The sequence below is a fragment of the Acipenser ruthenus genome, chromosome 7, assembly GCF_902713425.1.
Source record: "Acipenser ruthenus chromosome 7, fAciRut3.2 maternal haplotype, whole genome shotgun sequence".
NCBI lineage: Eukaryota > Metazoa > Chordata > Actinopteri > Acipenseriformes > Acipenseridae > Acipenser > Acipenser ruthenus.
In genome coordinates, this window is record NC_081195.1 from 34,918,055 (window position 1) to 34,942,100 (window position 24,046).

At 40.9% G+C, this 24,046-nt stretch overlaps 1 protein-coding gene across 10 annotated transcripts in view; it reads left to right on the forward strand.

Annotated features, from left to right (window-relative positions):
- The window catches only part of LOC117414964 (ELKS/Rab6-interacting/CAST family member 1), a 374,494-nt gene that overhangs the window by 281,398 nt on the left and 69,050 nt on the right, over window positions 1-24,046 (forward strand). For all 10 annotated transcript variants that reach the window (XM_059026821.1, XM_059026823.1, XM_059026822.1 and 7 more), the window contains one exon: window positions 19,898-19,999. In XM_059026821.1, coding sequence (XP_058882804.1) covers window positions 19,898-19,999 — 102 coding nt within the window. The remainder of the gene's footprint in view (window positions 1-19,897; window positions 20,000-24,046) is intronic.

The window sequence follows — 24,046 nt, forward strand, 5'->3', positions numbered from 1 at the left end:
TGCGTGTCTCCTTTTTACTGGCTAAGTGATTTTTCTCTACGGTCCCATCTCCCACAGCCAACCACAGTGCACATTGCCTTGGCCCACTATGGGTGGGTATTGGGGCGAGGATCTGTATTGCAATATATTGAAATACTGAAGACAATATTGCGATACATATTGGAATTCAACACTGAATGATGCTGATGTTGATTTTTTGCTACCAAAATAAATGTATAAACGGTGCTTTTTGTCATTTTTTATGGAATGTAAAGTATTAGAATGTAATATGACAAATGAAACTCTCCTATGAAATGCCCAGTAACTAATTTTTGTTGGATCCTCGGAAGTACATGCAAGTGCTCCCAATTTGGAAAATAGAAAAACATTGCTGGTTTGAAAGCTATTTAAAATTCCCTAAAAACATAGATTTTTAAATGTAATTTTTTAATTTTTATTATAAATAATATCTTTATTTTCATTTTATATTAAACATGTTTTTCAAAAGTGCATCCTATGACTGGCCATTAACACTAAAGCTGTTTTATATATCGGTCAGTGCAGAGACCCGGGAGAAGGAATAAACAACTGACCTTGCTTTTAAGATTTAATGTATATTACAAAAGCATAAATAAGTGCTACACAGTAATTTAAAATAAAAAATACTGGTAAGTAATGTTATATGTATTTATGTATTTGCTTTGCTTGTTTTTACTCACAACTTTCAGTACCAGAACCGCTGTTTTTTTTTTTTTTTTTTTTTAACTCATGAGATCAAATACGGTTGAGCCAGGGGAAAAAAAGATATTCCGAATATAGTGTAAAATTACATTGTCCAGAACTGTCAGCAGATAGGCTTTAAAAATAAATGTAAAAACAATTAATTAAAATTGCACTGATACAGTTCTTAAATTGGTGACGAATAAAAAATAACTGAGCGTTTGTGTAATCCGTAATTGTATTGGATGCAGAGCTCCAGAAAAAAGACAGAGGGAGGACGTGATATATTATACAGGACGTTGTGATGATTGAAGTTCTGCGCTGGAGATTACCTCATAATCGAAAGGAATAGAAAAAAAAAACGATAAACAGTCAAAAAATAACCAAACCACCAAAGACAACATTTACCCGCTAGTTGCTTTCAAAACAAGCCAAGTTTGGCTGGAAAACCGCCAATCTGGCAGCACTGATCAAGGGGGGAATAGCCTATTAAATGTTACCTCAAGTTCAATGTACAAATAAAACGTCAGTTTGTATAATTTATTTTAGAAAAATCAATATTTTAATTGCCGTTCTGGTACTACACCACTGTATGTAAGGTTGCTGGGGCCGCCAGCATATGTTACTACAGCCTTGCATAAACAGCATACCGCAATGTTTGATGCTATACAGCCATCCTTTTTAGGTTTTTCTTTTTTTTTTTATTAGGAAATGATTCCACACATGTGACTTTGCTTTGCAGAATTTAAGCAGCTCAATCTCTGTGTGCTTCTGCCATATTTTCTTTTGTGTTAGCACTGCTCGCATTACGAGTTCTCACAGAAAGTGATTATCTCGCAAGATAATAGCCGACATTTTCCAGTAGATGTTTCCCTGAATCAGTTTAACCAAAAATACCGGTGTTGTTGTTCAAATACCGGTTATTGTGTTGCTTGATGAATTTAGCGGTATATCGCGGACCCTTACTTCACACTGACCAAGTGTTTTTGTTAAGTGGTTATAGCTAACATATTAATAATCCCATCAATCATGTCTGTGTTGCACTTTCATTCACTATATCCGTCTCAAACGTGCAGTCTTTAAACTAGGGCTGCTCCAATGAACAGATTAATCTGACCGATTAATCAACTAAAGAGTTGATTGCAGATTCATGTTTTTTACAATTTAATCATGCAGAATTTTATTTTTGTATGTAAAATAAAACCAACCAATAGAACTGCATTTTCTCCACGGCAGTCCAATCATAAGTGAGCGGAGGCAGGACATAGACAGTTGAAGGTATTCTCTGACTCGGCTGACGGTCTTGAGTAAGTTTAACCAATGGGAGAGTGTGGCAAAGTGGTAACGACGTGCAGGTGAGTGCAGTGCAGAATAATCACACAGACAACGTTGGTACAGGTGCAAGGGTGTTTATTTAATTTAATAAATGTCCACAGCCTTAAGGCAAACCTGCAAATAATAATAGTGCTGCAAGTGATACAGCGGCGTGTATCACTTCTATTTGTAATCCACGGGTTTGACCCGTAACCCCAAAAGTCCCGTTCAGACACCCACACAAAACACAAACACAAAGACAGTGCGTGATTCAAGTGCTAATGGTGCAAACAAAAGACAGTTCCTGTAGTGGAAAAAGGTGAGTGGTGAAGTCCGGGTTTCTCGCTGGCCTGCGGCTGCAGCTCCGGATCGTGCTCAGTAATCTTTAGTGAAACAAGACACACAGTGTTAAGACACAGACACGAAACACTCACGGTTTATTTTCACAAGACGGGCTCCTTCTCGGTTATTTAATTTAACCATATGCAAAGGAACAGATCACTCAAGCCATGCCCCCTATTTATACCCTCGCCCATGACCCCGAGGTTAACGAGCGCATCCGCTCCTCCAGTCCTCGGATGCCACGCCGCTTACCGTCTGGGTCACTGAGCTCGGGTGCCATAGCTTCTCCCCTTTCCGAACTGACCGACTTCCATCTACCCTACGGAATAAATTGTCGTGCCATTTCATTAAGGGTACTCTGTTCCTCGTACACCGTGCCCTCACAGGTCGAGAGGGAGATCTAACACTAAGACTCATTCGATCTCTGTCACAGAGAGTCAAAGTCAGCACAAAAACAAACATAAGCATTCCCAAAGTCACTTTTACACTCAAATTTTGGACAAACCCGGATTGATGTTCAACTGGATGAGCAGAAGCGTAGGGATACAATACATCACAATGAGCAAGCAATGGAATTACTTTCTCTGATACTTTCTACGACAGCATGTTAAGCAATCACTTGTCAATAGCCACAGTGTTCTCGGGTACTTCTAACAAGATTCAGAACGACTTCATTTCTTCAATGTCTCGGGTTTTGCTAGATGCAATAAAAAGGAGAAACGCAGCTCCGCTGTCTTGAGTTTTCAGGTATGTGACTGACAGTGGCCCGGATGAACGGTTGTTCTGTGAAAATTTACTAAAACAAAAATAAAATAAAAAGACTTTAAAAAAGACTAAATTCCCATTGGGCTTATTTTTTTTATTTATTTATTTATTTATTTATTTATTTATTTATTTTTTAAGATTCTATTGATTTAGAAGTATTACTATGCAGGACAGCCGCTATAAGATTGTTCCCTTTATTAAAAATGTGGATGATAATCTACTGATTAATCAACTAATGCTCATAGATTAACCAATCCAAATTTTTAATTGAGTGACAGCCCTACTTTAAACACATTGCAAAGGTGATACCTTGTACTGCACTAGGTTAAAGAAAGTTCTGAGTCTTTACGCTCCGGAAGTCTGTCACTGTTTCACATCATCCTAGGTCATTTCGCCAGTGTCTTTAGTGTCAAAGCATGTTACTGGCTGTGGCTGGTTAATAGGAGAAGGTGGTTCATGCCAGGAAATAAGGCCCTGGAAGAGTGTGGACAATTTCACTCTGCTGATGAAATGACCAAGGAATAAAATGACACATTTTGCGTAACATGTTTCTTTCAACACTGCACCTTTGAGACCTATACAGCGAATGGAAGTGCACAGCAGGTCAGGTTAATGTTGTCATTTGGGGGTGGAGGCCACACCAAGCCCTGTGGTGTAAGACCCAAAACTCATTTCAAAACTGAGAAAGACTTCTAGTTGAAACGTGTCAAATGATTTTTTATAAGTTTCTGTTAGTATTACTATTGGAGATTATTTAGCACAAGTTATTGTGAGTATCAGAATCGTTGCCTGTCCATTGTCTTTAACACTTGCACTGTCAAAGACCCGCTTTTCTGATTGTGGTAAAAAATATATATGGAGGCAGTAGTGTGCCTGTCTGTGCGTATGTCGCACTGTTCCATGTAGGGTGGATGTAAGTTGCTGTCATATACTTTTTCATGATACGGATGGCTGTCATATGTATTTACAGCAGGAGGGTGTTTGTTGCTGACATGCTTGTGAAGAATGAAGTTAAAGAATACCACACTTGGCACGGTTCTTTTTTATTTATTGTAGCAACAGATGCACTGCATGGTTTAACTAATGTTTCCAGAGATTTACAGATGTGATGAATGAAATATAGTTTTCAGTCTGGCAGTGAGGCTGGGTGTCTGATTGTGTCCTTGTTTGGTAAATGCAGTGTTTTGCCTCGACTTGCCCGTAGTGTGCTGCTGATTTAATTCAACTACAAATGGCTCTTGGGTGAATTTTTCTCTTTAAAAAGAATTAATAAAGAATTACAAATTAATATTCCATGCTCTTCTAAATCCTATGAAAGAAATTTTAAAAAGGCTTCAAAATACGAACTTGAGTGAACTTGCCAAAATAAGACACCAGGATTAACACAATTATAATCATTATTCACACTGCTGTGGGGGAAGAAAAACAAAAAACAAAAAGCATTGAAAGGCACCAAATGTACAACAAGGTTCCCCAAAAGGACAGTGTGGCTTTGGAGACAGTCCATCGAAGAGCAAGTAGACTAATCACATGGCTTATGTAAGATTATAGCTAGGGGCTTGATAATAAATCACAGGAATGTATTTGTTTTGAGCCGACTTGGATTCTTCATTGAAACACAGGGATGGAAATGAGACTCCCCTTGCATAGCAGTATGATCCATTCCTGGTTTTACTTTGACTTTAAGCCTGTTAGCTTTACGCTGTTTGTAATCAAGCATGTTCTGCTATGCAATAGGAGTTTTATTTCCATCCCTTAAACATCATAAAACCTGTTTCAGGGGCTTTGCCACCTAATGTGAATACTTTAGATTTACTCTTTGTGTCTGATCAGCTGCATTTAACTGTACTGGACAGAGTGGGGCTGATACTGGGAGCACAATATGGACCCACAGTAGTTGTCTTATTTCTAACTTGCTTGTGGTGAATCAGAAAGACCTGAATTGATCTAGTACTGTAAGTCTTTGACCCACTACGTCCTTATTGAAGGATTGCGCCGATCATGCAGGTCCTATATAACTGACATCCAACTTAGCCTCTGCCCCCTCAGTCAGGCACATATTTCTGCACCTGACCAGATACAAGCAGTAAATCACATTAAGTGGTAAAGTGTATTAAACATATGGCACCTTTTAACAGGTTTGATAATGTTTCAGTGGAGAAAACCGAGTCAAAACAAACACTTTCTTCTAAAACAAATGAGTTATTTTTCGCGATATTCCGTTCACACTAATCTGTTCAAGTCTTATTAATAGTTCTACCACCACCCGTGGCAAATAGTGATGTAGCAAAATTCTTATGGCTTCATCGTAGGGAAACACCAGACTCCATCAATTCCACAGGGACACACAACACCCCCTGTCTGACGGATGGTACCCTTTAAATTTAAAATAAATTAAATGAAATCCACTGTAGCAGAAGTTGTGCTAATTGGCCAAAGGGCTTCTCAGGAAGGAAAATCTAATGGAAAAGCCATGCTGTTTTGAGTTTGACCATTAGGGTTGGAACGAAGGTCACTGAGCGGTTACTTTGCCCTGTGCCGCTCTGTATAACACATGCACTGACATTATTTGAATTGGCAACCGCAGTTCACAATTAGGAATCCTGAATGTCAGTTAAGCAGGAACCGCTAGTAAAGCATCCCCCTGGCCTACAGGCAGCAGGGAAGGAGATCAGAGGAAACTGTATCTGCCAAACAAGCTGGAAAACAGTAAGAGGTCAAAGTGCACGTGCCACACCCTGGAACTCAAGCCTGGCTCCATGGAGCTTCAGAATGTATCTGATCTCACTCCCAGCCAGGTAGCAACTTTTAAAGTCTAAATACCCTGTTTTATTTTGGATGCAGTCACTTTTTAAAGGAGAAAAAATGCATTTGTGCTCGAATACTGAATATGCTGTAGTATTGCAAAGTTGTTGCTGCAACTCAAAATACTGCAGTTTTTGAAATAGGAACCGTGAATTCATGGCACTAGAGAACTGGCTTTTCAGTATGTTGGTGCTGTGATAAGACACTGATTAAAAAAAAAGAGTTGTTGTAAATTTAGAACCCTGTTACAAAATTGTAATTTTTAAAGAAAAAAATTGAAAACCATTGTCACGACGCACGGAATTCAACACGCAGAATTATGCTTGAGGTTTACACACAGTATTATTGTCTATATAAGGCTCGCTCGAAAGAAAAGGTAAGTAGGCTACGGTTCTGAGTTTGTCACAATGACAGCGACCAAAAAGGCCAGAGTGAGGAATCTAAAGTTTACAGACTAGGAGCTAAATGTATTAGCAGAAGAAGTGGTGGGAATTATGAAAGGCATTGTGGTGCTGAATCAGCGAGAACATTAACTTCAATTAAAATATTGAGGACAAAATAAATGCGCTCCGTAGGAGGGGGGCAGGGGTCCTGTCCCAAATCACAGCATCCTGCAAGACAGTCAAAGCAGAGAAAGTAATTGTTCATGAAACATTTATGTTTAACTCTGTAAGTAAAAAAAAAAAAAAAAAAATGTGTATATTTTGTAATACTAATCAAAAGTCAGCAGAGCACTCGCTCAGTCAATTAAAAGTTCACTATTTACATTTAAAAAGGTGTTTGGTGAAATGTTGCTTTTTTAACATTAGATGCCATTTGATTGCTTGTATTTATGACTGGACTTCAACTCGCACTCTGTGTACAATCATTTATTGGACATTTACGGTTTCTTTTGTATATTTTAAAGCCGTTTTAAGCATAACCTACTTAAATATCACAAGTACATGGTTATAAATATATTAACATAGCCAAAAGTGTTGCATATACACCTGCCTCGTAATCTTCATATATCCCAGACTGTCTGAGGATGTACGTGTGCATTGTAACATTGGAACTCGAGTTGCTTTAAAATGGTCTGTGTTGGCTGCAAAAAAAAGTAACAAGGAGACAAAATAGATTTTTTAAAAACAACCTTGAATGACAAATTCAGCAACATTTCTGAGTTTTGTAAAACTTAAAAACATATGTTGACACATCAATTGCAATGAAAGTGTAATTCCCATAGACTATTTTGCTGCCTTTAATCCCAAAATATTAAACACGGGAGAAACGGTAACTGCAAACCAGAAATGACAAAGCCGAAGCTTCTGTGTTTTTCTTTATAAAAGACACATTAGGGAGATACTCTCGTCTGAGTGTGTCACTGTTAGGCATGGCTCAACAATTTTTTTGTTCATTAAAAAACTTCGTAATATTTCATTGACCGGTCGTTGTATCGGTATAGTTGCTGCAGAAAGGCTTCCACTAATTCAGACGTGTTGACATTATGTGTTTCTCCACTTTCTGTGCTCTTTTTAAACAGTCCTGTGATTGTGACCTGCTTGTTTGGTAATTGTTTAGCCTGAACTTTGTTTGATTTTCTTGCGTGCAACGTCCCCTTTTCTTAGCTCTGAACACGATCTTCTGTTGAAATTAATTTCGCTTTTTTTTATTTGTCAGCTGTCTGCATTTTTTATGTTAATCATACACTGCAAGCTAATAAATCAACACTACGTAAACACCAATTTAATTTCTGTTAAATTCGTGATATCGTGAATTTTCCGGGGCCCTACATATAAGGCTAATAAAGTATGATCTGTGCTCAATCTGTATCAGTTATTACCCTCTCCTCACACAGCCCACGTCTGCTTGGTCCGAAATACTCTCTCCCTGACTCTTCTTCTCGCTCTCCTGTGCGGCTCTTCTGCTGGTTCTGTGACACCACCTGGTTTCAATAAGCGGTACTTTTAACACATGCTGAGGCACCTAAAGTTAGCTCCCTTAAGAGAATATGGGTTGCATATCAAATACCTCCCTTGCGTTATTTTGTGATGTGATTTGCTTACCTTAACATTATTCATTATATTTAAATGACTCGAATGCGGTTCTTTTTCCACGCGCTAGGTTGCCTGCCACTGGTTAGTGAATACAGCAGGTGTACAAAGCGCGCAGTAAAGGGGCTTACTGCGTGCAAAACACATCACACTCTATCTGAATATTCCACAGTCATCAATCATGTGGTAGTTCCATGCATTGCAGCTTCCCGATTGGTGGATGAAAGTCTTCTAAACTGTCTCATATATTCTTGCCTTGCTTTCTGCTATATAGAGCAATGCTTATGAAACAACATAATAGCAGCCTGGTAAAACTACATCAAAAAAAATTAAAAAATAAAAAGATTGCTGACATTAAGTATTACCACACAACACAATTATTTCATGAACTCTTCAAACAGATTTTTTTTTTCTAATAAATGCCTCTGTGCTTCATAAAAGCAGAATTATCATGTTCCTGGTTATCCCCCTGGCATGGCGCACATTAAACCTGGCTGAGACACACACTGGATTCTGAGATTCTCATTCCATTTTCTTCTGACGTGACCTGCCTGTGATAAACTTCAGCAATGTCACACAGTCTTTGTGCCATATGGTTTATGTTTCAAACGCACACAAACCTGCCTAGTTGGCACATAGCTGTAACCTTAAACCGTAACCGGGCAGATGTTTGGTTGAAAACTGTAGCTACAAAACATGCAGGAGCTGAGAGACTGGGTGAAAGGCAGGAGAGGGTGCCTTTGTATCATGCAGTGCTGGCAGCCTTTTCTGCAGTATCCTGTATCCAGATACTTCAGCGAATAAAACAGCAACAGTTACATCCGGTCTCAAGCCAGTAACGTGCATATCATTACAGATGCGCAGTTTCATCAAATTACACTGCCAAGCCAGATTTTAGGACCCTGGGTCCCTTGATTACTCTGGAAGGCTGAACGAATGTTGTAGTTTAAGCATCGTAGGGGATGCACCAAACAATGCTGTGCTTGTACCCTGATGACAATGACTTCTTTCAATGCGCTAATGCCCCCATCCACTGCACAAGAACTGTGGGTGAATGGTTTGAGTAGAGTGACTTCAGAAATCTTCCATGGCCATGTCAATCCCCGGGTCTGAATCCAGTTGACCACGGCACATTTGTCCTCACGGTCCTCTGCCGAGCTGTCAGCACCAGTTGTGTGAAATATTAATGAAAGAATAGATTAATGTCCTTGAAGACACCTTCCAGAACCTCGTGGAGGCTTTGCCGTGCTGGTTCTCAAGGTAAAGGAAAGGATTGCTTAACTTTCAGGAAGTTTGTTGAAGTTTCACCTCCTAGGTCATTTCTCCTTTGCAGTGTCTTTGGGGTGAAAGCATGTCAGTCATAGGGCAAGCATTTGGTTGATTCATGACAGGAAAGAAGCTATTGAGTGGGTGGGGACAATTTCAAGTGCAAGACTCCCTAAAAGCTTACAGAGAATTCTTTAACCCAGCGAAGAGATCATGGTTTCAAATTGAAATAAGTACACATTCAAGACCTACAGTATATAGCGAAGGGAAATGCAGGAGAGGTCCATATTTTGGGATTAGATTGTTAGCTACAACCATTTCATGCACTTTATCGGAAAATATACAGCACGACTAATAGTAATGAAATTAGACAAACATTTCCATTATAATTCACAGTGTGGTACACAAAGGGACCTATTCTAATGTCTGTATTCAGATATGCTTGTTTAAATAAAATTAATAAACCCCATCTGTGTCCAAAGCACTGCGGTTTGCTGTATTGTAGTGCAGCTGCATAAATAGTGCTGTACAGTTTGAATGAGGTTCTGCTTTCTACAAAGCGATATTCCAGACACCCACAATGCAGTCTTGCAACTCCCCAGCAGGACAACTGTTCTATAGACCAGGTCCCCAAAACGGCATGCTGGGGGATTGGCATCGCTGTCCAGGTAACCTGAGGCAGGATGTGAGGCCGTGTGCGTTCTCCTGCTCAACAGCTGTCACGACCTGTTACCATGCCAACCGGCTTGTTTCTGTTCATCACATATTAGAGGTGTGAATTACATTGCTAAAGCCCTGAGGTTCCGTTGGGGCTCAATAAACAAACCACAGGGGACAGCCACAACAGGGTAAGATATTTAATATTATTGCGTTCATTTAACTGACCCTGAACGGGGATTTCATAAGGGGGGGGGGGGGGGGGGAGTGCTTACTCTCCACGTTTAAAAACAGTGAACATTTCCAGCTACTTATTGAGTGGCACCATCCTTAATTTAAAACATTAAGGGCTGTGTGCTCCTCTAACTCACGTGAGGCTCTCTGGACTAACGTCAAACCATGGAAATCATTGACTCTGCAGTGGCCCCAACGTTATTCAGTCACCCTTTCATTTTGTATACAGTGTACCATAGCTGGGTTCAATTTCATTGCGCCTACTGCTGCAGTATTCTGTGTTTTTACTGTCCACGATCTGCCCTGATTTTGCACTGCCTTATCTTCACCAAACCTTTATCATACAGGTCTAGCCCCCTGTAGATGATTCGGGTTGTATTTGGCCCTTATCCCATAAACTGCAGCTATTGGGAGATTATGATGCCCCTCTGTCTGTGGTTCTTATTGTCCATTTCTTGTACACTCCTGAAATTGTGTCTGTATTAAATATCTTGACAGGTTTTTCATTGGCCCGATACAGGCATATTTTCAAAGTGTTAACTCCTATTTTTTGAAAGGAGTAAAATACTTAATTTCACAAAGATATATATCCAGGCAGCTAAGTAATGTAATTCAAGAGCTGTGAATCCCAATCAGGTTTAGTTTCTCGTTTTGTAGAATTCTTGCGATATTTTCTTTTTTTAAAACTGGAGAAAACAATGACTACAGTAAATCACTGATAGTTTACTTTAGTTGCATGAAATACACATTTCCAAAAATATGAATCGCCATCATTCCTGTATGTATAAGAATAAATAAATATAGACAAACACACAAGTTTGTTCTTATTTTGAGAGTGCCAATACATACATTGTCCTAGATGGGGTTTTCATTTATTGGTATTATTAGAACACTCCTAAAATGTAATCCATTGCCGTTATATATTGATGCACAATGAAATCACAATAGTCTACGTTTTAAATCAGTTGCTCATTGGGCACATACATAATGTTATTTGCATTTTAAATAGTGAGCAGATAAGTTTGTTGATTGTTTGAGTAGTATTGTTCCTTGGGATAACAAAATACTGAGCTCAAGTCATGTGATTTCATAAAAATGTCAGGTGCTCAATGTTTGATATTTGAGTTGAGTTGAAATTGCCAAAATGAGTTGATTAAGAATCTGTGTAAATAGCCATTTGAAAAGACATGATTTTAATTAACGCAAGAACAGCGAATTAACGCAAGATCGCCTGGTTGCCATCGGCATGATTAAAGGCGGCCTGTCTCTGAGAGAAGTTGCCCAGTACCGTCACATCCGACTGATCCATCTGTGTAATCATTTTCAGACTGCATCCCGTGCATCAACAGAATGACTGTAGCTCGCCGTCTGCATGAAAATGGTTTGCATGATCGTAGGCCATTCAGGGGTAACATGTTGACAGCTAAGAGACGAAATCGCCGTCTTCTGTGGGCTAGAGAACATCTGAGGTGGCAGCAGAGAGAGTGATGGAGTGTTTTATTCACCAATGAATAGATCCCTTGCAGATCTGACAGAGACAACGTGTGTGGAGACGTTGTGGTGAGCGTTATGCTGACTGTTGCGTTGTTCAAGCCAACCAATGGGGCATTGGAAGTGTGATGATATGGGGAGGAATCTCCTTTAACACAAGAATGCCTTCAGTGCAGATTGAGGGTAACCTTACTGCTCAGCGATACATTGACAAAGTCCTTGAGGTAACAGTTTTTCTGTTCCTACAAGCCAATCCGGAAGTGTCGATTTTCCAGCAGGACAATACAAGACCACACAGTGCTAGGATTACAATTGCACGACTTCAAGAAAACAATGTCGAGGTCTTGCCGTGGCCAGCTTTTTCTCCTGACCTGAGTCCAATAGAACATCTGCGGGACCAAATTGCTAGTACCATCCACAGGAGATAACCACGACCAGCTAACCTTCGCCAGCTGGCTACAGCTGCACAGGAAGAGTGGCGGAACACAGCAGTCTATCCAGAGGCTGATCAGGTCTATGCATCAACGCTGCCAGGATTGTGTTAATGCTCAGGGAGGTCATACCCGATACTAGCTTTGTAATGTTTTCATTTTGACAGTGTGTCACATTTCATACTGAAAACTTTATCATGATTCTTTGATCTGTATTTTTGTTGTGTTTCTTTTGTGCATCAGTATATAATAGACATAGTATATTATCCAAGAAGTGGTAGAGATCTGGAAGATATAACCTTATTTGGTCACATTGTGATCTAATCTTTAGCACATTTAAGTACTTGTGCCTGAGTCTTCTGGAAACTCCAGGATTTCAGCTGAGACAGTAAATAAGTAGCACAGCTACAGCCAGTGCTGTTCAGTGTTTTGTTGTTGTGAAAATGGGATGAATGTCTGTGGAAAGCTACATTTAGTTTAGATTCAAACCATGGAAGGAGTGCAAGTGAACTTAGGATGGCAGGATCCAGGAAAGGGGACCAGGCTGCTGAAGAGTACTCCCAGAACAGCACTGCACCTCTGTGAAGACTAGGATCAAGTACTCCCAGAACAGCACTGTACCTCTGACGACTAGGAACAAGTACTCCCAGAACAGCACTGTACCTCTGACGACTAGGAACAAGTACTCCCAGAACAGCACTGTACCTCTGACGACTAGGAACAAGTACTCCCAGAACAGCACTGTACCTCTGCGAAGACTAGGAACAAGTACTCCCAGAACAGCACTGTACCTCTGCGAAGACTAGCAACAAGTAATCCCAGAACAGCACTGTACCTCTGCGAAGACTAGGAACAAGTACTCCCAGAACAGCACTGTACCTCTGCGAAGACTAGCAACAAGTAATCCCAGAACAGCACTGTACCTCTGCGAAGACTAGGAACAAGTACTCCCAGAACAGCACTGTACCTCTGTGACGACTAGGAACAAGTACTCCCAGAACAGCACTGTACCTCTGTGAAGACTAGGAACAAGTACTCCCAGAACAGCACTGTACCTCTGTGAAGACTAGGAACAAGTACTCCCAGAACAGCATTGTACCTCTGTGAAGACTAGGAACAAGTACTCCCAGAACAGCACTGTACCTCTGTGAAGACTAGGAACAAGTACTCCCAGAACAGCACTATACCTCTGTGAAGACTAGGAACAAGTACTCCCAGAACAGCACTGTACCTCTGCGAAGACTAGGAACAAGTACTCCCAGGTTTAAAGGCCCAGAAGAAAGTTATTCCTTTGTATTTTACTTCAAAGTCTCATCTGACTGTTAATTGGAAATCAAATCCATTCAATTCCTAAAGTGGCAAAGTAACAACGTGCAACCAAGTGATCTTCACAGAGCTCTCAAGACAACTGTACTGTACATTCCGATCTGTGTATATAATTAAATATTCAGTATACTGAGAGGGGCTTTGATGTTTCAACAGTGTTTGTCAGTGACTGGCAGTGCTGTGCTACACACTTGTCCCCTGTAATAAAAGGAAACCGAGCATCAATGGAAACCATTTCCAGGGTGCGTAACCTCGGATTGTCCTTTGATCCTTAACCAGGGCTGTAAGTTTGAGTATAATACAGTACACAGGTTGCAGATGAAGAATGTTTCTGTGTGCAAGACGGCAGATACAACTGACTTTGATAGAGATCTGATTGTTGGCAGGTTCTTTCTCATGGAAAACTGCACAGACAGTTAAATCTAACTCAACACACACGTCCAGGTGCACAGCTTTAGTCTGTGAGCTTCAATAAAACACTTGATCGATGAATTACCCTAGTGCCCTAGTTTGAGCCTCAGCTACCCAGTGATAGTGCTAGAATAAAGCTCTTCCATTCATATTTGTTTGATGCATATATTACTATGTATAATGCACATTCATGCATGTTTTCATTTTGAAGGCTTTTGTGACAAGTCTACCCATTATCATCTGTCTGGTTGTTGATTGCACCACTAGTAGTGCTGCAAACACTGCTTGAAATGCATTCGGTGACAAAAACGACCCGGTTCATATTCGTTCCTATAACAGAGTTTTTATATCACTGTATCAAAAGATATAATGCAAAGGGAACCAATGCATAAATAAAATAAACATTCTATTGTACAGTAGTCTTTCTCTCTTTTCTTTAATAGATACATTGATGGGGTACTGGGTTTATTTATTTATTTATGTATGTATGTATTTATTTATTTATTTTACTATAGTATGGTATGAATAATGCATTTGTTTTCCAGCTAATTCAAATTTAAAGAGTGTTGGACTATCCGTTTACATTTTGAACATAAAAATCCCGACCCTAGTGTTAAGCCCAACCCATTCCTGCTCCAGTGCACCAGGTTATACAGGCTGTCTGTCTGCTGGGCATGGGATTCTCCTCCTCTTTGCAACAAGGAAAATGTTCCCCACACTGCACCCCTCGCTGCCTGGAACTCTTGTTAGCTGTCCTCATCCAGCCGGTGGCTATTAAAGTCATGATGAGATTAATGTTAATTTGTCCTTCTATTCCTGCGTAAGTCGTTTTTGCTAAAGCTCTCCCAGTGCGCACTGTATGCAGACTAGCTGGGGCTAGTCATTCAAATTATTAGCTGTAGTGTTTCATTTCAAAAGAAGAGAAATCCAAACAGAGGAGATCAACCATCATATTTATATTAATCTGGCCTAGTGGGGAAAGAAATACAACAGAAGAATGAAGACATCAGCACAGCAGTAATAGTAATAGTAAATAGTCCCTTTCATTAATCAGTTTGATAATGCTTTGTTATGTTATGTTATCCCTGATGAAAGGAGATGCTCGTAAATCTGCTTTGCGTGCCACGCGATTCCTGATATATCCGCTTATCCAGCTGTGATGATACTTGCTAAGGGCATTCCTTAGTAAAGGTATTTTTGGGATCATGGGAACCACTCTGCCTAATATGATGCAACTTTGCATGAACATTTGTTTCTAGAAGTTAGGTGACCTAGGGGCTCCCGAGTGGCGCCGTTTCGTGTCCAGCCAATTCCTTTGCCTACCATGGACGGGAGCTCCCAGGGGGCGGCGCACAATTGGCCGAGCATCACCCAGGGGGGGAGGGTTAGGTCGGCCAGGGTGTCCTTGGCTCACCGTGTACCAGCGACCCCTGTGGTCTGGCTGGGCGCCTGCGGGCTTGCCTGTAAGCTGCCCAGGGCTGTGTTGTCCTCCGACGCTGTAGCTCTGGGTGGCTGCATGGTGCAGTGTGTAAAAAAGGACGGCTAACGGCACACGCTTCGGAGGACAGCGTGTGTTCGTCTTTGCCCCTCCCGAGTCAGCGCAGAGGTGGTAGCGGTGGACTGAGCTAAAAACAAATAATTGGACACTACTAAATTGGGGAGAAAATAACAAAAAACTAATTGGCGACTACTAAATAAAAATAAAAAAAAAGTTAGGTGACCTACTGATTTATGCTACTGACAGCTTATTGTCTGAGTTATTGAAGGCTGTATCGTAGCAACCACTTGTCTGGTTTTGATTAAACTTTGTATTTAAAGTGTATATTACAAATAAACATTGTTTTAATTAAAACTGCAATAGAAGAAATGTAAAGTCAAAATGTGTTATTATTGTTATTATTTATTTATTTATTTATTTATTTATTTATTAGCAGACACCCTCATCCAGGGTGACCTTACAATTGTTACAAAATATCACAGTACAAAGCATCACAGAACAGAATATCACATTACAAAGTATCATTTTATAGATGAGAGCAGTTGTAAAGTACAATAAAATCAGTAGCAAAAAGATAAAATTCAAATAAGAGCAAAAAGAGAACACAGTAAATAATTACATGTAAGAGCAGGTTCGACTAAGAGCAGTTAACTTATATTAAAAATATTTGCGTATATGAGTGAAGTCCAGTATGAGCACGTAGTAAGTATGATGAATAGATGAGAATGATGTCAAATAAGAACAAAAAACATGAATGTGGATACCTATAAGAATACAGTCAAATACAAGATACAAGAAGTAGTTATACAGTGCCTTGCGAAAGTATTCGGCCCCCTTGAACTTTGCGACCTTTTGCCACATTTCAGGCTTCAAACATAAAGATATGAAACTGTAATTTTTTGTGAAGAATCAACAACAAGTGGGACACAATCATGAAGTGGAACGAAATTTATTGGATATTTCAAACTTTTTTAACAAATAAAAAACTGAAAAATTGGGCGTGCAAAATTATTCAGCCCCTTTACTTTCAGTGCAGCAAACTCTCTCCAGAAGTTCAGTGAGGATCTCTGAATGATCCAATGTTGACCTAAATGACTAATGATGATAAATAGAATCCACCTGTGTGTAATCAAGTCTCCGTATAAATGCACCTGCACTGTGATAGTCTCAGAGGTCCGTTTAAAGCACAGAGAGCATCATGAAGAACAAGGAACACACCAGGCAGGTCCGAGATACTGTTGTGGAGAAGTTTAAAGCCGGATTTGGATACAAAAAGATTTCCCAAGCTTTAAACATCCCAAGGAGCACTGTGCAAGCGATAATATTGAAATGGAAGGAGTATCAGACCACTGCAAATCTACCAAGACCTGGCCGTCCCTCTAAACTTTCAGCTCATACAAGGAGAAGACTGATCAGAGATGCAGCCAAGAGGCCCATGATCACTCTGGATGAACTGCAGAGATCTACAGCTGAGGTGGGAGACTCTGTCCATAGGACAACAATCAGTCGTATACTGCACAAATCTGGCCTTTATGGAAGAGTGGCAAGAAGAAAGCCATTTCTTAAAGATATCCATAAAAAGTGTCGTTTACAGTTTGCCACAAGCCACCTGGGAGACACACCAAACATGTGGAAGAAGGTGCTCTGGTCAGATGAAACCAAAATCGAACTTTTTGGCAACAATGCAAAACGTTATGTTTGGCGTAAAAGCAACACAGCTCATCACCCTGAACACACCATCCCCACTGTCAAACATGGTGGTGGCAGCATCATGGTTTGGGCCTGCTTTTCTTCAGCAGGGACAGGGATGATGGTTAAAATTGATGGGAAGATGGATGGAGCCAAATACAGGACCATTCTGGAAGAAAACCTGATGGAGTCTGCAAAAGACCTGAGACTGGGACGGAGATTTGTCTTCCAACAAGACAATGATCCAAAACATAAAGCAAAATCTACAATGGAATGGTTCACAAATAAACATATCCAGGTGTTAGAATGGCCAAGTCAAAGTCCAGACCTGAATCCAATCGAGAATCTGTGGAAAGAACTGAAAACTGCTGTTCACAAATGCTCTCCATCCAACCTCACTGAGCTCAAGCTGTTTTACAAGGAGGAATGGGCAAACATTTCAGTCTCTCGATGTGCAAAACTGATAGAGACATACCCCAAGCGACTTACAGCTGTAATCGCAGCAAAAGGTGGCGCTACAAAGTATTAACTTAAGGGGGCTGAATAATTTTGCACGCCCAATTTTTCAGTTTTTTATTTGTTAAAAAAGTTTGAAATATCCAATAAATTTCGTTCCACTTCATGATTGTGTCCCACTTGTTGTTGATTCTTCACAAAAAATTACAGTTTCATATCTTTATGTTTGAAGCCTGAAATGTGGCAAAAGGTCGCAAAGTTCAAGGGGGCCGAATACTTTCGCAAGGCACTGTAATTAAGAGTAGTAGAATACGGCAAGGTACAGAGCAGTTCAGAGCAAGCTGATTGCAAGTACTGATACAATTGGGTACCATATAGTCCAGTATAATGGAGAGTTGTGAGGTTTACAGATGCTGTCTGAACAGGTGTGTCTTGAGGTGTTCTTACTGTACACTGGGAAGAGATATCCAGACAGGTTTTATTGCCGTTTTCTCAAAATCCCCTTTTAAGGTATGTCTCAAGTACATCTTGATAATACTGTAACAGCATAACTCATTGACTAAATAAACAGCAGTCATCACAGATCATTGTGAACACACTCATGAAGTCCTGGAGTCAAACAGTGTTGACTTGAGTCAGCCGAGACACAGACCTGTAGTGAGTGTGGCGGGTCAGGGAGGTTCACTGTCCCATGCGGTTCACCAGATTTACAGCCAGTTTGTTCCAGGCTCGTCCCCTTTCCTCCTTGAAGTAGTTAATCACTGCTGCCCGGTAGAGAGCAGCTGTGCTAAGTGCACTGCTCCAATACCTCTTTATCTTTCCATATTAACTTAGTTGAAACCATTTTTTTATTTTTTATCAGTTATTGATCGCTTTTATTATGCCAGCCCCAATGAAGCATTTGTCAGTCAATGAATCTCCATGTGAACATACTGTATTTTGAGTTTTTAACACTCAAGTTTTGGGATTTCTGGTTTTGGTTTACTATTTGTGCATACGCAATATTTAGAAGTTTGAGGTTTTGACTTTCAAATCCAAAAGTTCAAAAGATAATTAATTGATTAAGTGAAATATTTAATTGAGGCTTGAATAATAAAAGTTTCAGATTTTTCAGTTAGGAGCGTTTAAAGTTTTGGATTCAAACGCTGACAGTAACCTCACTCCATTTTGCCCTCCACTGTGTCAGTTGAGGTGAGCTGAATTTCTGTTTTACTTCTGGGTTCCGGCCCCCTTTATAAAGATTGTTATCAGATCCTCACCATGATTTATGTCCTGAGGAAGTTAGCGGTCAGACGGCTCTATTCGGCTTTTTTTTACAGTGGCAAAGGAATGCAGGACTGTAGGGCAGAGATCAAGACACTCAGTCATGGCCAAAGAATGAGATTACTAAAGAGGTTCATTCCGATGTGGAGGCTGGGATATTGAATACTAATGGTTTACTCCAGTACAAGTGAAGTAATGCATAGCAAAGGGTATAGGAAACACAGGAAAGCACAGGCAGACATGCTGAATTACTGGAAACGAATGTAAGGCATGCTCAAACCCATGCTAAAAATGGCCAAAAGCATAGTGCATTGCTCCCTCGTTTTAAGACACCCCTTTATACTGCAGAACAGGTTATAAGGTGCTACAGCCATGGCTCTCATTTGCCCCATAATGCCATTACACTAGCACTGGTATTCTTATTCTAAGGCGGAACACAAATTGCATGGTCTCTTAGGTATGGCTCCTGACTATAATGTTATAAAGGGGGAGCACTGTATAAGCAAAATTACTGTGTAAATATACCAGGGAAAGCTGTTATAAGGTAGGCCTACAAGTTAACAGCAAGCCAATGCTGCTGTAAGTCGCTTCTTATTGCCTACCAGTGCACATGTGGAGATGCATGTTGTGTATCTGTGTCCAGGGATAAGCATGTGTGATTCTGTGTGTTTGTGTCTCTGTGTGTTTGTGATTCACTCACTGTGATAAGAAAGAGAATAAAAAAAGAACACTACAGAGTCACTTTTTATCATTTAATGTACAATAGGTACCAGCTGTATAGGTTTTGTTTTTAATCATTTACACTGTTTTTTTTTACATTTGTAATGCATTGTTTGGTGAACTCATTGTACTGTATTGAAATAAATGGTTACAGTTCTCTATTGTAATAACCCAAGAAAACATAAAAAATAGATGAATAAATAAGAGAGGAAAATTATTTTAATGTCTTTTAATGGGGTTTACAATGCACTGCATGCTACAGCAAACAAGTCTTTTTTATGGAAAACACTGTTCAGAAGTTTGAGACCATGTATTTCAACACCTTTTGCATTACTCACAAAAAATGTTTCAACAGTTCATATTATGTTCCAAAAACTGGTTAACAATGCAAAGCAATATTCACAATTGTAATTAATCAAATCAAGATAATTATATACCAGATACATTATAGTTCAATAAATTCACCCAAATAAATTCTCTCTCTTTCTCTTTTCCAGACACAGAACCGGATGAAACTGATGGCTGATAACTACGAGGACGACCACCTGAAAAGCTCTCAGCATTCCGACCAGACGAACCACAAGCCCTCCCCAGACCAGGTGAGGCTGTCTCAGTCTTTATTACCTCAGTCAGCCCAGCTTCCAGCCTGGGAAACTCACTCGAGTGCCTTACTTCCCAGCCACCTCTCCAAACCCTTTCACTGTAACTCTCCCTTTCTCTTTTACCTGACACCACTATGAATACACCTGCAGGATTGAATGAGCTTTCAGGAGATGCCAGAAACGGTGCTTCTAAAAGAGACTTTATGAAATGTCACAAAACACAGTGTATGTTTTAGAACGTTCCCTCGACTTGCAGCCGCCTCTGTAACACAACTCGTCTAAATCAACTGCTCCTAAAGCAATCTCCTCAGAACAGATTGGTCTGCATATCTGTGGAAGAGGCTGCAACAGTAACTCATGACTTGTAAAAGATCAGAGGTTTCACAAACACTTCAGAAGATTTTCTACATTAAAGAGTAAGTAACGGGGTTTCTTTTCATTGTGAACATCCTGACAACTTTTTACAGGGGTCGCTGGTGCGTGGTTAACCGAGGACACCCTGGCCGACCTAGCCCTCCCCCCCCCCCCCCCCCCCCCCGCCAGGCGACGCTGGGCCAATTGTGCGCCACCCCCTGGGAGCTCCCGTCCACGGTCGGCTGTGGAATAGCCTAGACTTGAACCGGCTCACAACTTTTTAAAGTTTCAAAGCTGTTTTCATAATGGCCACTCTAGTGCAGAAGGGTTTGAGATCTGTCCTCTAAATCACTGCAGGAAGAGAGATTAAAAAAAAAAAAAAAAAAACAACATCAAAGAACATAACAAATGCTCTGGCTTTTCTGTTCTGTACCACATCGTGGATCGTTATTGCTGTGTTACCTGTTTGACAATGTGGGCAATAATCCTTACACTATCTGTGCACTAGAACAGACATTTTTAAAAGTGCTTTGAAACCGACTTTAAAGTTACAAGTATAAAACGTGGTCAGGATGTTAACAATGAAAAGAAAAATTATAGGTACATTATTTAAACATATAATATATTTTTCGGAACCCCCATACTTACTCTTTAAGGTATAGTACTGTCATTTTCTAAGTGTAATGCATACACTTTGTATAGCTTGCACTAACATTGGGTTACATTCCTCGTATACTAACCTAACTCCATAATATATTATATACCAAAGCCTATGCTGTGCTCCCCATATATAAGCTAGTAAAGTCTTTGTTTCAAAACCTCGGTTATGTGAATTGAATTATATACATCCTGTGTCTTTCAATACACAACAGTGTGTGAACTCCATAACAATAGACCAGAGATCTTCACATCAGACACAGAGCAACGCACAACTTCAGAAATTCAAAGTGCATGATTCTGACAACCATTTAATTTTACGAGTACCTGGCAGGTGCTTAATACGGTTCTTGTTTGTGCCTGTTGAAGGTTGGGTTACTTCTGAATTCCTCGATTTTACCAGAGGACTGGAGTCACGTCATTTTTTCCTTTCTTTATCCAAGACAAATGAAGGCAGTAGAATGAGCCATTCTTTCAGTTTTTAAGGTATTTTCCATCTGACCTAGTTCGATTTCAAATTGGCAAACTCTTTGCCACTCAAGAAGAAAACCTATCAAAACTTTTTATTTTTGATGTTAAAGCAATTCATTCTGCATAGGGTGAAGTTAACTGCTTATCATTTGACTGCCTTGTGCATCATATTCTGCTTTAAAACACTTTGTGAATATTTTAAGCTGCAGTATCCCTTGACCATTCCCTATTTATATATGTGTTTTTTGGTTGTGTAATGAATATGCAGCAGGCTGGGTGAGGTTTGTAGTGCCTGTCTGCTTCCTTTTCAGAAAACAACACACCCAGAATAAAACCAACCTTCTAAGTGTTTTAATAGAGACTCACGGCTCTTTGGGTGGTAAAGGTATTGCCGTGTGGTGTGCAAAAAGAGTTATACGGTCTGGGGAGAGCAGGTTTGTGTCCTGGCTGTGCAAAGTTGATGCTCTCCACTGGGGATTTCACAGGGAGTGTTGCATTAGCACTGATGTAACCACAGTTTATAGAGGGAAAAAACAGCAGGACTCCTCACCACGCTGCAGCAGAGCCTGCTGGCCAGGCACCCATTGTGCTCAAGCTGACACTTGCAGGGCTGGCCTTCATCCTGCATGGGCCAGTAGCAATCTGACATCCGTGCTCAAGCTCCTGGGTGTGAAGAGGCAAACGGCTTGGTCGTGGGTTTGGAGGATGCCCATTGACTTTCAGATCTCCTGAGCTGTTAGGGGAATTTGCTGCAGTGAGGGAGCGTAGTTATACATTCCCTTTCAAGTACAAAATGTAACCATTACCAAATGGGATGTAAGCTCTTATAGCCCGAATGACCTGAGCACTTATATCACAACGCCAGACGTCGTCTCCGCCCCTAGGAGATCAATACGAATAGCGCATAAGGCTCGGCGCCATTTTCTTTCAGCCTGCCTGTGGAAGGAGTGAGCTCTGACTTTAAGTCATAACTACGGAGATAAGTTGATTAATTCACGTTTTCTCTCATTTCATATTTGAAGTAATTTCACTTTTTAGCAATAATTCTCAGCTTAGGTTCTGATTAAGTCCCCTCCGTGTGCCCTGTGCGAAGCTGGTGGCTCTCCCTGCCCCTTCCCCGTGATTCAGTACCTCGTTTCAGCTGTGTTCAAGCTCTCTTCCTTGCTGCTCAGCTCTTCAAGAGTCGATATTAAATTCTTGCTAGTGCCTTTTCATATATAAATAAATATTATATATATTTAATAAATATTATATATATATTTTTTAGCAAGTGTCTAATAATTTTTCTGTTTTCTTTCAGAAATCCAGCAAGCGTGCAGGCTGTCTCCCTGTACTAGAGTCCGCCTCTGTACACAGACAGTATACTGTGTAGCCGTCCTGGTTTTTTCCAGTCAGCTTTTCGCACTACAGAGACACCGCCAGTGTTAATTGCTTTTTAGCTACACTGTGCTGTTGAACTGGCAGGAGCCTTTTTCGACCGCAAAATATACAGAGTGTCTCTATCCTACTAGATTTTTCTAGTTAGCAGGCAACTGCAGCCTCTGTCTGCCTCTGTCTGCTTGCAGATTGCCAGTGGCTTTTTTCAGGTTTTTACCTGCACTCCACTTGTTCAGGTACCAGCCGGCACCAGTGACTCGCTATGCCAGTACTAGAGCCTGTACCAGTCACCTGATCGATACCAGAGCCTGTACCAGTGACCTGATCGATACCAGAGCCTGTACCAGTAACCTGGTTGGTACCAGAGCCTGTACCAGTGACCTGGTTGGTACCAGAGCCTGTACCAGTGACCTGGTTGGTACTAGAGCCTGTACCAGTGACCTGGTTGGTACTAGAGCCTGTACCAGTGACCTGTCGGAGCCAGTGCCTCTACAGCAGCCTGGTCGGTACCAGTCAGTACCAGAGCCTGTACCAGTCACCTGGTCGGTACCAGTCAGTACCAGAGCATATACCAGTCACCTGATTGGTACCAGAGCCTGTACCAGTCACCTGATCGGTACTAGAGCCTGTACCAGTGACCTGTCGGTGCCAGTGCCTTTACAGCAGCCTGGTCGGTACCAGTCAGTACCAGAGCCTGTACTAGTCACCTGGTCGGTACTAGAGCCAGTACCAGAGCCAGTACTATTCACCTGATCGGTACCAGAGCTGGTACTAGAGCAGTCCGCTTACTGTCTGTTCTTGTGCACATTCATTGCACAGCTGAACTCTTTTACTAACCTTGCACCATGCCTGAGTTTCACCTTTGTGTTGATTGCAGGAAAACATTCCAGCAGAGGATAAGCACGACCGGTGCATCCATTGCCTGGGAAGGGAGCATGCAGAGGGATTGCAGCTTTTGCCCGTCTTGTGCTCATTTTTCTAAAAGGACACTGGAAAGCAGGCTAGCCCGCTGTTCCAGGGACCGATCTGCATCTCTGACGCCAGCTCACCATGACTCACCCCTTTTGTCTCCTGCAGTGCGGTCAACAGAGTCCCCACTCCCTGTTACACTGGCAGCTAGGAAATGAGCCGCTCCTCTAAATCCTTCTCTACCTCATCTGACTCAGAGAGCTCCCCATCTCCTCC